Source organism: Mesoplodon mirus (assembly GCF_964341445.2).
Source record: "Mesoplodon mirus genome assembly, chromosome: 6".
Lineage (NCBI taxonomy): Eukaryota > Metazoa > Chordata > Mammalia > Artiodactyla > Ziphiidae > Mesoplodon > Mesoplodon mirus.
Window position 1 is genome coordinate 117,540,653 of NC_138982.1, and position 15,950 is coordinate 117,556,602.

Consider the following 15,950-nt stretch of genomic DNA (forward strand, 5'->3'; position numbering starts at 1 on the left):
AGGCACTAGGAAGAATGACACGTCCGAACAGGGTATGAAAGCTCCTCACCCCTTCCTACATACCTTTCCCTTGCCCTATGCATCTCTTCCATCTGTGTGTTCATCTATATCTTTTATCATATCCTTTTATAATAAACTGATAAGCATAAGTAAATGTTTCCCTGAATTCTGTGAGCTACACTAGCAAAATAATCAAACCCAAGGATGGTGTCTTTGGAACCTACAATCTATAGCTGGTTGGTCAGAAGGCCAGGAGACTAGTGTCTGAAGTGGGGATGGAGCAATCTCATGGGACTAAACCCTTAGCTTGTGGAATCTGATGCTATCTCTAGGTAGATAGTGCCAGAATTGAATTAAATAGTGGGAAACCCAGCTGGTGTCACAGAAAGTTTCTTGGTGTGAAGAAAAACCTCCACATATTTGGTGACCAGAAGTGAGGTGTTTTGTGTGAGTAGCAAAGGAGACTCACAGGGAAGAAACACACAGAAGGAGAAAAACTGAGTCTTTCCCATTACATCACCCCCAATACATGACAGGCTATCGGGTGTTCATGTTCTCTCAGCTAGAGTGTGGGGAATTATACAAACCTGGAGGACATAATTTATCTTTGCTGCAGCATATAAGAAATGGAAATGTGTCATGTTTCTGAGCAGTGTCTATTCTATCCTTGGTAATAAAAACAAAACAAAAATAAAAGAGATGAGAAATGGAAATGTGTCATGTTTCTGAGCAGTGTCTATTCTATCCTTGGTAATAAAAACAAAACAAAAATAAAAGAGATGAGAACCACAGTTCTAGACAGAGGAGAAATGTGTGTTTAAAAGGTTGGGTTGTCTTAAATTTTCCCTTTGGCAGCCAACAGAGGTGAAGCACTTATGTATCACCAAGGTTCTCTTGAACGTCTACTTCAATGTTTATACAAGTGAAGTGGAAATGACCTTTGAGAAATCACCCAGGACCTATCCTGACTTCAGTAAGCACTATTCTTAAACTCTTTCAGCAATTTGACAGTCAATTCTATTTTTTAACCACATCTAAGGAAAGGGATTGTCTAAAATCCAATAGTAGCCTTTTCCACTTGTAGTACAAAGAATTTCTTGCAACCTCTTTATTACTATCTTTAATCGTCTAACTTCACCTACACTCTGATTTCTTTCCTTTTACTCTCAGTGTGAATAGAGAACAGAAGATCAATCACTTTCTCTAGAAGCTCCAATTGGAACCATCATAGTTAGGTTAATATTCTGTGTCAATTTTGCAATATGGAAAGGACTTGCATATAAGCATTTGTTTTGATATTCTGTATACAGGTGAAGTGTGAAATATACAAAAGAAATGAAATATATCCGGTAAATAAATAAATTTACCAAAGTAACTAAATAGATCCTATGATTGCATGAAAATTTGGAAACACTGGTCTTTCCAAAAAGGTAGGGACATTGCAAGCATTGGTTTTTAGGTCATACAAAAGATAGGTGTGCTTGTTACATTCATGGACCCATCAATGTATTCATTCATTTACTGAGCATTATATGCTCATTCAACCAAAGCATACTGAGTGTATGTATGAGCTAGAAAATGTACTATGTGTTAGTGATACAAAAGATGGATAAACCATGAATATACTTTCAAAAGTTCACGGTCAATTGGGAGACTTTGATTTAAATAAATTTCTGTTGTATAAACCACAGTCTGGTATTTTGTGATGGCAGTCAGAGATGAGAAACCAGTTTCTTAAGGTAAAACAATTCCATTAAGTGACTTAGAGCATGTTCTTCATGGTAAATGGTAACATATATGAGGCCCTTGCTGGATTTCAGATTATGCATTTAGTACTTTATGAGTATAATCTCATCTAGTGCGCAGGACAGTCTGAAGAAATAGGTACTTCTGTGACACAATGTGCAATGAGAAGCCCGCATGCTGCAACGAAGAGTAGCCCCTGTTCCCCACAACTAGAGAAAGCCCGCGTGCAGAAAAAAAGACCCAACGCAGCCAAAAATAAATAAATAAATAAATAAATAAATGTCTTAAAATAAATAAATAAAAGGGCCAATTATATAAACCCAACACAAAAATTTAAAACATACATCTCAATATAGTCTTGCTAGTGATTAAAAAAAATACATCCATGAACATGAAAGCTTGAAATGTAATAAGGGCCAAAATGAGTTAGTGGTGACTGGCATAAAAATCTGGCAGGGCATTCTATTTACAATATGTAGTAAAACTGTCACACATTGAATTTATAAAAGCATTTGTCTTAGAAAAATAAAACTATTTGTCAAGGACAAGTTAACAACCTCTACAGTTCATTTGAATATATGGACAAAGAGATAGGTTGACTAACAGAGCATTCTGAGAAGTGTACTGGGAAATGTATAGGATGCTGTGACAATGGAAACATCACTCAAAAATATTCTATGCTATAAATTAAGAGAAGAAAGACTTTCTACATTATCTGAAATACAATCAATATTGTTAACAATCAACCCAAAGAATATGCACACAAAGAAAAAAATTGCATTCGTATGTTCCATTTTGGGAAACAATTAAAAATATTTCAATTTTAGTATCAGAGGAACATGGAGCTTTTTTAAATACCTAATTGAATGTACAGCTATTTCCTAAAAATGGTAATAGGAACATACATATCGATAACTACCTTAAACATGAATGGATTAAATGCTCCAACGAAAAGACACAGGCTTCCTGAATGGATACGAAAACAAGACCCATATATATGCTATCTACAAGAGACCCACTTCAGACCTAGGGACACATACAGACTAGAAGTGAGGGGATGGAAAAAGATATTCCATGCAAATGGAAATCAAAAGAAAGCTGGAGTAGCAATACTCATATCAGATAAAATAGACTTTAAAATAAAGAATGTTATAAGAGACAAGGAATGACACATAATGATCAAGGGATCAATCCAAGAAGAAGATATAACAATTATAAATATACATGCACCCAACATAAGGAGCACCTCAATACATAAGGTAACTGCTAACAGCTATAAAAGAGGAAATCAACAGTAAAACAATAATAGTGGGGAACTTTAACACCTCACTTACACGGATGGACAGATCATCCAAACAGAAAATTAATAAGGAAACACAAGTTTTAAATGACACAATAGACCAGATAGATTTAATTGATATTTATAGGACACCGTATCCAAAACCAGCAGATTACACTTTCTTCTCAAGTGCATACAGAACATTCTCCACGATAGATCACATCTTGGGTCACAAATCAAGCCTCAGTAAATTTAAGAAAATTGAAATCATATCAAGCATCTTTTCTGACCACGATGTTATGAGATTAGAAAGCAATTACAGGAAAAAAAAACATACAAAACACAAACACATGAAGGTTAAACAATCTGTTACTAAATAAGCAAGAGGTCACTGAAGAAATCAACAAGGAAATCAAAAAATATCTAGAGACAAATGACAATGAAAACACAATGATGCAAAACCTATGGGATGCCACAAAGGAATTCTAAGACAGAAATTTAGAGTAATACAATCCTACCTCAAGAAACAACAAACATCTCAAATAAACAACCTAAACTTACACCTAAAGGACCTAAGGAAAGAAGAACAAACAAAACCCAGAGTTAGTAGAAGGAAAGAAATCATAAAATCAAAGCAGAAATAAATGAAATAGAAACAAAGAAGACAATAGCAAAGATCAATAAAACTAAAAGCTGGTTCTTTGAGAAGATAAACAACAGTGATAAACCATTAGCCAGATGCATCAAGAAAATGAGGGAGAGGACTCAAATCAATAAAATTTAAAATGAAAAAGGAGAACTTACAACAAACACCGCAGAAATACAAAGCATCCTAAGAGACTACTACAAGCAACTCTATGCCAATAAAATGGACAACCTGGAAGAAATGGACAAATTCTTAGAAAGGTATAACCTTCCAAGACTGAACCAAGAAGAAACAGAAAATATGAACAGACCAGTCACAAGTAATGAAATTGAAACTGTGATTAAAAATCTTCTGACAAACAAAGGTCCAGGACCTAATGGCTTCACAGGTGAATTCTATCAAATATTTAGAGAAGAGCTAACACCCATCCTTCTCAAACTCTTCCAAAAAATTGCAGAGGAAGGAACACTCCCAAACTCATTCTATGAGGCCAGTATCACCCTGATACCAAAACCAGACAAAGATATGACAAAAAAAGAAAATTACAGACCAATATCACTAATGAATATAGATGCAAAAATCCTCAACAAAATACTAGAAAACAGAATCCAAGAACACATTAAAAGGATCATACACCATGATCAAGTGGTATTTATCCCAGGGATGCAAGGATTCTTCAATATACTCATCAATCAATGTGATACACCATATTAACAAACTGAAGAATAAAAACCATATGATCATCTCAATAGATGCAGAAAAAGCTTTTGACAAAATTCAACACCCCTTTATGATAAAAGCTCTCTAGAAAGTGGGCATACAGGGAACCTACCTCAACATAATAAAGGCCATATATGACAAACCCACAGCAAACATCATTCTCAATGGTGAAAAACTGAAACCATTTCCACTAAGATCAGGAAGAAGACAAGGATGTCCACTCTCACCACTATTATTCAACATAGTTTTGGAAGCCCTAGCCATGGCAATCACAGAAGAAAAAGAAATAAAGGGAAACAAAATTGGAAAAAAAGAAGTAAAGCTCACTGTTTGCAGATGACATGATACTATACATAAAGAATCCTCAAGATGCTACCAGAAAACTACTACAGCTAACCAATGAATTTGGTAAAGTTGCAGGATACAAAATTAATGCACAGAAATCTCTTGCATTCCTATACACTAATGATGAAAAATCTGAAAGAAAAATTAAGGAAACACTCCCATTTACCATTGCAAAAATAAGAATAAAATACCTAGGAATAAACCTACCTAGGGAGACAAAAGACCTGTATGCAGAAAACTATAAGACACTGCTGAAAGAAATTAAAGATGATACAAACAGATGGAGAGATATACCATGTTCTTGGATTGGAAGAATCAATACTGTGAAAATGACTATACTACCCAAAGCAATTTACAGGTTCAATGCAATCCCTATCAAACTACCATTGGCATTTTTCACAGAACTAGAACAAAAAGTTTCACAATTTGTATGGAAACACAAAAGACCTGAAATAACCAAAGCAGTCTTTTTTTGTTTGTTTGTTTGTTTTGTTTTGTAACTTTACTTCTTTATTGATCATCTATATTTTAGATGCTGTTATCATACTTGCCCTTATGTCTTATTTTATTTTATTCATTTTTTATACAGCAGGTCCTTACTAGTCATCAATTTTATACACATCAGTGTATACATGTCAATCGCAATCTCCCAATTCATCACACCACCACACCCACCACCCCGCTTCTTTCCCCCCTTGGTGTCCATACATTTGTTCTCTACATCTGTGTCTCAACTTCTGCCCTGCAAACAGGTTCATCTGTACCATTTTTCTAGGTTCCAAATATATGCGTTAATATACGATATTTGTTTTTCTCTTTCTGCCTTACTTCAGTCTGTATGACAGTCTCCAGCTCCATCCACGTCTCAACAAATGACCCAATTTCATTCCTTTTTATGGCTGAGTAATATTCCATTGTATATGTGTACCACAACTTCTTTATCCATTCGTCTGTCGATGGGCATTTAGGTTGCTTCCATGACCTGGCTACTGTAAATAGTGCTGCAATGAACACTGGGGTGCATGTGTCTTTTTGAATTATGGTTTTCTCTGGGTATGTGCCCAGTACTGGAATTGCTGCATCACGTGGTAATTCTATTTTTAGTTTTTTAAGGAACTTCCATGCTGTTCTCCATAGTGGCTGTATCAATTTACATTCCCACCAACAGTGCAAGTGGGTTCCCTTTTCTCCACACCCTGTCCAGCATTTGTTGTTTGTAGATTTTCTGATGATGTCCAATCTAACTGTTGTGTGGTGATACCTCATTGTAGTTTTGATTTGCATTTCTCTAATAATTAGTGATGTTGAGCAGCTTTTCATGTGCTTCTTGGCCATCTGTATGTCTTCTTTTGAGAACTGTCTATTTAGGTCTTCTGCCCATTTTTGGACTGTTTTTTTTTTTTTTTTTTAATATTGAGCTGCATGAGCTGTTTTGGAGATTAATCCTTTGTCCTTGATTCATTTGCAAATATTTTCTCCCATTCTGACAGTTGTCTTTTTGTCTTGTTTATGATTTCCTTTCCTGTGCAAAAGCTTTGAAATTTCATTAGGTCCCATTTTTTTTTTATTTTTGTTTTTATTTCCATTACTCTAGGAGGTGGATCAAAAAAATCTTGCCGTGATTTATGTCAAAGAGTGTTCTTCCTATGTTTTCCTCTAAGAGTTTTATAGTGTCCAGTCTTACATTTAGGTCTCTAATCCATTTTGAGTTTATTTTTGTGTATGGTGTTAGGGAGTGTTCTAATTTCATTCTTTTACATGTAGCGCCAAAGCGGTCTTCAGGGAAAAAAATGGAGCTGGAGGAATCAGACTCCCTGACCTCAGACAGTATCACAAAGCTACAGTAATCAAGACAATATGGTTGTGGCACAAAAACAGAAATATAGATCAATGGAATAGGATAGAAAGCCCAGAGATAAACCCATGCACCTATGGTGAACTAATCTATGACAAAGGAGGCAAGGGTATATAATGGAGAAAAGACAGTCTCTTCAATAAGTGGTGCTGGGAAAACTGGACAGCTACATGTAAAAGAATGAAATTAGAACACCAGTTTGCAAGGCAGAAATAGAGACACAGATGTAGAGAACAAGCATATGGACACCAAGGGTGGAAAGTGGGTCGGGGGGTTAAATGTATTGGGAGATTGGGATTTACATATGTACACTAATATGTATAAACTGGATAACTAATAAGAACCTGCTGTATAAAAAAAAAATTTTTTTAAAGAATGTATTGAATTCTTTTATGCAAAGAGCACTTCATTTGGTACTGCCTGGTTCAAATTCTAAATCTGATACTCCTTTGCTGGGAAAATGAGAGAACAGTGTCTCCATTTTCTCTTCTGTACAATGGGACTCATAATAGTATTTACTTCACAGGAACACTGTGAAACTTAAATTAGATGTTAAATGTACAACACTTTGCAGGTGCTCAAAATATGGAAAGTATACAATAAATAGTAGCTGTTGCTATTATCATCATAGTCATTAAAGTTAATGAATATCCCAGGCCTTTAATAACTTAAGTATATTTGAAGCAAGGGATGAATATATATATATATATAAAATAAAATATTCCACAGTACAACAGAAATAAATGTTTTATCACAAGCTGATATTTAAGGGTTTATAGACATGAAGTAGATCAATTAGGGAAAGTTGAGGAAATCTAAATGAAGATGATGTGTTTTGTACTAGATCCTTTAAGAGAACATTGTCTTTTACTGATAGAATGTTGGTAATGAGGACCAATTGAAGGGCGTGGTTCAAGCAAAGGCCCCAGAGCAGATAAAACACTTGGTGACTTGTTTGTCTTAAGACCTCACCTTGAGTGAGAAACGAGGCTGTGTAGCATCAGCAGGAGAATTCACAGATAAGTTCACAACTGCTTGAAAGAAAATACAGCATTTTTGAAAATAATTTATTTTCTTTAAATAGAATACTTGCCTTGTATTTCATCCCAAGACTGTATTTGCTCCCCTAGAATAAAGAATTTTATGGGTGGAACTTGCATGGGAAATAAATTATACAGAAAAGACACTAAAGTGTCATTCTGCAGGGCAAGTAATGTAAGAACAAATGCAGTCAACATTCTAGGTTTTTAAGCTAGAGATCAGAGCTATCATGAAAAGGAAGAGCCACTGAAATCATTCTTGAGACACTGAGAAGGGTAGAGAAAGGACTAGAAAGAGACAGGAACATTAAAATCTATTCCAGGTCTGGCCATACCTTGCCCTGTAACAACATGCCAGTAACACACTATCTTTAGGTTTCAGTTTTCACCTCTGCAAATGAAGAAAATATTTGAATAATATATCTTTCGCTGTGAGTTTATTACTATTTTATCTAGTTTTGAGTGACAAGTGAACATAGCAGAAGAGAGCTTGGAACTAAAAGTCTAACTGCACCAATCTCATGGGAGAGGGACTTCAAAAGTCATAATTTTAATTCCTGTCTTATTTTAAAAATCAAGGGATTGCCAACTAAAGTATGTCACTTTCCATCTGCCTCTACAAGGATGAAGTCACTAGCCACTGCAGTCACTGATCTTCAATACACCCTAAAAGTAGTTCAGGGTAGAGATCAGGAATGTGGCACTCTGTGCTCTTGGAAAAACTGTCAAAACAAGCCTTCAGATAGTTAGATATTTTCAGGAGAAAATTTTATGAGCCCAATTTCTTGTATCTTCTCATACCTAGAAAAGCACTAAAAATGTTACAGAGACATCTGCCCCTTGTGACTAGCAGAAACCTTCTTGTAGGTAGCAGCAACATTCTATGAAGATGCGTGCTTGATTGCACATACCTCCTTTACAAAATCATATGTTTACTGACCCCCACACTTACCTCTTTGGAGCAGTTTCTCAGAGCTATCTGAGAGGACATCTCCCAAGCTATAGTCCTCACTAAGTCCCAAATAAAACTGAACTCACAACTCTCACATTGTGCTTGTGTGTTTTAGTTGACAGGATACACATTTTAACTGATTCATGTTAAGTTCTGTAGACAAGGACTATAAAGTTAGAACTAGAATTGTGGGGCAAAGTACACAGATAAAAAGCCACAAAAGATTTATATTGTGTTACAGGAGGATAGAAGACCAGCAGGACAAAACAAGTGGAGAGATAATACATAAAGATTTTAAAGCTACCATTATGTAATACTAATTTGGAATTATGACTGTTGCTAATATTTCAGTTCTTTCTAATCTACAAAGTACTTTATTATATATTATCCCATTTCATTATCACAACAAGCCTGTAAAAGCAAAACTTATCAAATGAAATTTTTCATTCCTTGCTCAAATTCATGAAACCTAGATCTTTGGAATTCCAATCTGGTAGCCCTACTTAAAGGTAATCAGCAACCACTGTAGGCTGAAATGTCATGCTGTGATTGAACAGTACTTGTTGATGATTTTTGCAGCAATGTCAAGTTTGCATAGAAAGGGGAGAAGAAGGAAGCTTACTGCTGCAATTATGTAGTAACCAAGAGATCAGTGCTTAAAGAGGGCTGGGAATGTGGAACTGCACGGATGACTGAAAAACACTGTTCAAGAAGTTCCTTGGGTCCTGGTGCATGTGACCCAGGGTATGTTGAATTTGGCCTGTAGAGATATAGCTTGTGCAATGTGGCTGCTGCTGTTTTGATGTTAACTTTGAATTAGTTGCCAACACCGAACAGCCAAGAGATTTTGCATAAAAGTTTGAATTTCGAACTTCTTAAATTTTTAGGAGGTCTGGCACCAATTTGAGGAAGTATGCAGTAGCTATGTTCTCTCGAGTATAATAGCTCCCTAGTTTGTCCAAAGCTCTGATTTCTCCCTCTTGTTCCTTTCTTTTTCTTTTTTTTTTTTTTTTTTTTTTTTTTTTTTTTTTAAACATTTTTATTATAAAAGTAATACAAATAGAGAAAAACTAAAATACTGAAGAAAGACAAAGTCATCCATTTCCTGCCCTGCCATCCTATTATAACCAGTTAGTAATTTATTTTGTCATCTTTTTATTATATACTTGGTGTGTTATTTATAGCCATAGTCATACACATTCATATACTTTTGTATCTTGCTTTTTGTTACTAAATATTTTCTCATGTTTTTCAGTAATTACTAATTTTTAATGGGTACATAACACACGATTCATTAGCTATATATGTTCATTAACTATCTCCCCAGACCAGTGGTTGGCAAACTATGGCCCTGTGTTTGTAAATAAGCTTTACTGGAATACAGCCATATCCATTCATTTAGATACTGTCTATGGTTATTTTTGTCCTACAAACAGCAGAGCTGAGAAGTTGTGAGAAAGACTATATGACCTGAAAAGCCTAAAATATTTCCTTTCTGACCCTTTCCAGAAAAATTTTGCTGACCCTTGCCTTAAACTTTTAAGTCATTTATAATTTGTATTATTATATGGCCCAAAATGTCACTTGAAACATCTTTGTGCATATAATTGTTTATACTTTAGGCAACTTAATTGGGCGGTATTAACCAAAGTAGAAAAACTGGGTTTACTTAAGAAAGATGTTTTTAAGGTTAACACTGTCCCCTACTATTTCTCTTGTAATATTCTAGCTATGATACAGTACAGGTGGTGGTAATAAGAACGGAAGAAAAAGACCCAGTACTCTTGTAGGTAGCAATTCTCTGGTCCCTATTAATCTAGACATGTAATTTTACACCCTGGATGAGCATATTTCTAGTTTTGATTTAAAGTCAACCAAAGAGGGAAGTGACAGTAATTACAACATGAAAAAACCAATTGAAAGAATACTTTCTATTGGGGATGAAAAAGCAGACTAAAGTAAACTCTCCAGGTGTCAAGGTGTACCTGAAATGCCATTCCAGGCTAGCTGTAGTGACCAAAAGGCACTGAGAGGGTTGAGTAAGGGAAAGAGGTGGCAGTCTCAACAATGTCCCTTCTGAACACACCCTAGGCATAAACTTGTATACAACTATAATTAAACTGTCTCCAGATGAGAAAGTTCTAGAGCAACTACCCTATATTTTTGAATAAGATAAATTCTTCTATCTGGGAAAGTTTTATTCTTCAAAAAGAAAACTTATGGAATGGGACCAGCTAAGTCAACCCTGACTATCTCTGAGATAAAAGATGAATCAGGCTGATGGGTCTCAATCCAATCTTGTGTGAATAAAGCAAGCATCGGGAAGTATAGGTGTCATCTTCTAAGGGAAATATTCTGAGGATCTGGCAGCATAAATCCATCAGTAAGCTTGTAATAGACTATTGTGGAGTCAGACTCCACTATGGCCAAAGTAAAAGACATTGGCAAATCTGGATCACCTTGCAATTTTCGAGATGCCTTCAAGATCTCCCTTATCCTGTTATGGCTGAGGGAAGCACTGACGGGTGTAGGTACCACAGTCTGTAACCCTTCTCCTTCTATCTCAGTACCAAGAAGGCAGATGAGCTGGAGATCTGGTAATCCCACACAGTTTACTTCATGCCAACTTTTACTCTCCATGAGGTCCAGGTAAACCAAGAATGCTATATAAACTTGGGTGGCATCTCCTACATCTAATTCCATCATTTCTAAATACTTAGGGTGCGTGCCCATCCAGGCGTCCTCGGGGGCCCATGAGGGGGCGCCGCCGCCGCGGTCGCCGCTCGAGCGCACATCGCTGCAGCCCGCGGTCGGCTGGGACTCGCCGCTCTCCTCCATGCCCTGCTGTCTCTTTTTCTTTTTTTAAAGCCATTTTATAGAGCCTCTAGTTAATGGTACTGAAGTGTATACTTAAAATTTACTGAGGGTATATCTTAAAACTTCTTATTAAAATTAACAATAAATAAAGAGGGCAGGAGGAAACTTTTGGAGATGATGGACATGTTTACAACATAGACTGTGGTGATGGTTTATGACAGGGGTCCCCAATCCCAGGACTGGTCCATGGCCTGTTAGGAACCGGGCCACACAGCAGGAGGTGAGTGGTGGGTGAGCGAGCGAAACTTCATCTGTATTTACAGCTTCTCCCCATCACTTGCATTACCACCTGAGCTCCGCCTCCTGTCAGATCAGCAGTGGCATTAGATTCTCATAACCCTACTGTGAACTGCACATGCGAGGGATCTAGGTTGCATGCTCCTTATGAGAATCTAATGCCTAATGATCTGAGTTGGAGCTGAGGCTGTGATGCTAGCACTGGGGAGCGGCTGCAAATACAGATTATCATTAGCAGAGAGGTTTGACTGCACAGAGACCATAACAAATCAATTGCTTGCAGACTCATATCAAAACCCTATCAGTGAGAGGCAAGTGAAAACAAGCTAAGGGCTCCCACTGATTCTGCATTATGGTGAGTTGTATAAATATTTCATTATATATTACAATGTAATAATAATAGAAATGAAGCACACAACAAATGTAATGCACTTGAATCATCCCAAAAACATCCTCTCAACCCCGGTCTGTGCAAAAACTTTCTTCCACGAAACTGGTCCCTGGTGCAAAAAAGGTTAGGGACTGCAGGTTTATGACATAGACTTATCTCCAGACTCATCAAGTTGTATACATTAAATGTTCAGCTTTTTGTATGTCAATCCCACCTATGTTTCTCAAAGTTGATCTTCTTCATACATTGCTGTTACCTTTCTGATGCCTGGGGACTTCTGAGTTTGCAAGACTTGGTTTAAGGGCCTGAGGTTCTTGAAGACCATAGTGAGTTTTTTACCCTTTGTTCAAAAATATTACATGTGGGAGATTAGAAAAGCTCCCATCCAGCCTTAGAGGCAACCCCAAGTATATAAACAGGACAAGAAAAGGTTATAAAATAGAAAGTAAAGGGGCAGTCACAAAAATAAAAACTCAGTGTTCTCCTACCAAAACCAGACATTCAACTATGTCAAAGTCAGTAAAAACAATCTTTTCCATTTTATGCCATTTGCTATTTTGCTTGTCCAGAAAAACAAGATATCTCTTCTTTAAAAAAGTAGAAAGTTCACTGAAATTCAGTAAGTTTTCATATGTCATCAACATTTTGGCATTATCTCAGAGTAAGTCACTAATTCAATGAATTGAAGGGAGAAGAAAAGCAAAGCTAGTTAAATTTTATTCAAGTCATCAAATGTTCATATTCTTTCACAAAGACTAAATTATAACATTTAATATATGTTAAGTGTTGTGATCTTAACTCTTAAATATAGTAGTTCCATTCACTGTAGTATAAAACATAATAAAATGCATCTATGAGTAGTAAACACAAAGGAATCCCATTTGCCACAGGTCTGATGATTAAAAGGAGATGAAGATTCCCCTCCCACATGAGAGGCTTCTAAATGTGACAACAGGTTTGTGCTGCATAAAAAGCCAGCTGAATAAAATTAATTTCTAAAATTATAGTTAGATTTCAAAGAGTCATGTTATACATTTCCTCCAATAATAGTAGTTAAAATGGATCCAAAAGAAAACTACCTTTCCTATAAAATATTGTCATACCTTCTCCCTTAACAATTCTGTAATGGTCTTTTCTCAACTACTACCTATCATATCTATATAATATAAACTAAACAGTATACCAAAGACTGAATTATTCAATAGAATATATCAAGTTAACCATACACCAAAAATATATTCTAATACATACAACCAACTGAAAAAAATATACACATAATACTTTTTTCTATTATGAGATGAGAGCTTATTTAATATAAAGACAAACAGAACAATTAAAATATTTTTAGGTTCATTTTAATTTTATATTGTTTCATGTTAAAATATTTTTGCTACTTTAATTTTATTTTTATTAATTTTATTGGAATATAAATGCTTTACAATGTTGTATTAGTTTCTACTGTACAGCAAAGTGAATCAGCTATATGTATACATATATCTCCTCTTTTTGGGATTGCCTTCCCATTTAGATCACCACAGAGAATTAAGTAGAGTTCTCTGAGCTACACAGTAGGTTCTCATTAGTTACCTATTTTATACATAGTATCAATACTGTATATTTGTCAATCCCAAACTCCCAATTCATCCCACCACCCCCCAACTTTTTCCCCTTGTATCCATACGTTTGTTCTCTACGTCTGTGCCTCTATTTCTGCTTTGCAAACAAGATCATCTGTACCATTTTTCTAGATTCCACACATATGCATTAATATACGATATTTGTTTTTCTCTTTCTGACTTACTTCACTCTGTATGACAGTCTCTAGGTGCATCCATGTCTCTACAAATGACCCAATTTCATTCTTTTTTATGGCTGAGTAATAGTCCACTGTATATATTTAGTACATCTTCTTTATCCATTCCTCTGTTGATGGGCATTTAGGTTGCTTCCATGTCCTGGCTATTGTAAATAGTGCTGCAATGAACACTGGGGTGCATGTGTCATTTTGAATTATGGTTTTCTCTGGGTATATGCCCAGTAGTGGGATTACTGGGTCATATGGTGGTTCAATTTTTTTAGATTTTTAAGGAAACTCCATACTGTTCTCCATAGTGGCTGTATCAGTTTACATTCCCACCAACAGTGCAAGAGGGTTCCCTTTTCTCCACACCCTCTCCAGCATTTATTGCCTGTAGATTTTTAAATAAGAAATGCAAATCAAAACTACAATGAGGTATTACCTCATACTGGTGAGAATGGCCATCATTAAAAAATCTACTTTAATTTTAAACTAGGTACAATTAATTAAATTTTAAATTATATTTAATCCTTTTATATATTAAAGTTAACTTGTTGCATATGATCATGAGGCAGGTTATACAACAAAATAATATAACAATATAATAAATCCAATTTTGAAACTCACTTCAAATTATATAAGCAAGTATAGTTTAGGAAAAACCATATGTGGTGTGATCTGATAAAAAACAGAAATTTGCACCACTCTTAAAATTGTATAAGAAATTTATATTTGTTCCTGAAAAATATCTCAGAGCTTTACAGGTAAAGAAGATCAAGGAAAGGTACTCTAGAGTCTTTTGCACCACTTCAAACAGAATAGCACTCTATTCTATGTCAGAATTCATAGGAAGCTTTTATTTGCAAAGTTAAAAAAAGCACTGTGTTAAAAGAGAAGTTTGAGCACAACTAAGCTGGGATCTAAAGTCCTTTTGTTGTTGATAAGAAATTCAGATTGAAAGTTGAATTAAATATCAAGATTATAGAATTATTTAACTGTTCATTTCCTGATCCCATTTCAGTATTTTTCTAGTATAATGCATTGCAAAATTAGTCTCAATGCCCTAGATCTTTTTTCTGTATTCACTTTCACCTTTTCCTTATATCCTATCATAAGAAAAATTATGAAAAAAATACGAGATGAAAAAAAAAATGCTAGAGGTTCTTTCTAGTGGATTCTTCAGGTTTACCTCTGCCTTTCACTGTTTTTAAACTATTTTGTAACTGTAAATTGTAAGTATTAGCAGAAATGAAAGCTGTACCTAGTGGATATATGGTTGATTATTGTTCTTTGAATATTTACTAGTTTTGCATATATCTGTAAATTCATTTCAGCATTCTTCTGTGGTCCTTTGAAACCGCCTTTGAACTAGTTATGCCTTCTTACTGGCTCCTTCATCAATTAATGAATTAAATAAAAGCTTTGGTATGTGTCTGTTTTATATTTGCATGAGGCATGATTTTACTTTTAAAATAAGTATTTTTTGATGCCATTTATTCTTTAGTCCATTCCATTCAGCTTCTACTATCACCTCTCAACTGAAATTGTTCTTGAAACATTTCTAATTTTCTCCTATTAATCAAAGCAAAGGCCTCTTCTTAGTCTTTCTCCAATTTGACCTCTGTGGATTTTAGTACTCTCATCTCAGGATCATTATAGAGACTCTTTCCTCTTTTGACTTCCAGAATGTCATTCTTTACTATTTTCTGTTCTACTTCCATGATCACCACCTCTCATGCCAAACAGCATCAGTGCTATGTAATTTGTAGAAACTGGAGTTTACGTTCACTTTTTGGCTTTATTAAACTTGCTGTATATATTCTCTCCTCCCCCAAGGCATGCGCATCTAATTCGCCTGCACTGGCGTTCCACAGGTACTTATCCCTGGCCTTCATCTGTACTTCCATCACCCTTTCCTGCAGAGTGATTCTATGGTTTTGACTAAATACAGAAAACTGCCAAATACGTTTTCTAGTTCTGAACATTTTTAGAGACCTAGAATAATTTTATTATTTATTTCCTTCATTAAAGATCCCTGTTGCCCACCATTTTATACCAGATTGT

The 15,950-nt window shown here is 35.4% G+C and overlaps 1 protein-coding gene across 1 annotated transcript; it reads right to left on the reverse strand.

Moving 5' to 3' along the window:
- Positions 1–9,623: 9,623 nt before the first annotated feature.
- LOC309806350 (tRNA-splicing endonuclease subunit Sen15) lies at positions 9,624–11,425 on the reverse strand. Its single transcript, XM_082625116.1, has one exon. The coding sequence runs from the start codon at positions 11,419–11,421 to the stop codon at positions 10,918–10,920; it is 504 nt and encodes a 167-aa protein (XP_082481242.1). The 5' UTR covers positions 11,422–11,425; the 3' UTR covers positions 9,624–10,917.
- Positions 11,426–15,950: the final 4,525 nt, after the last annotated feature.

Coding starts and splice junctions, on each gene's coding strand:
- LOC309806350 (XM_082625116.1), bottom strand. CDS start 11,421: ATGGAGGAGAGCGGCGAGTCCCAGCCGACCGCGGGCTGCAGCGATGTG.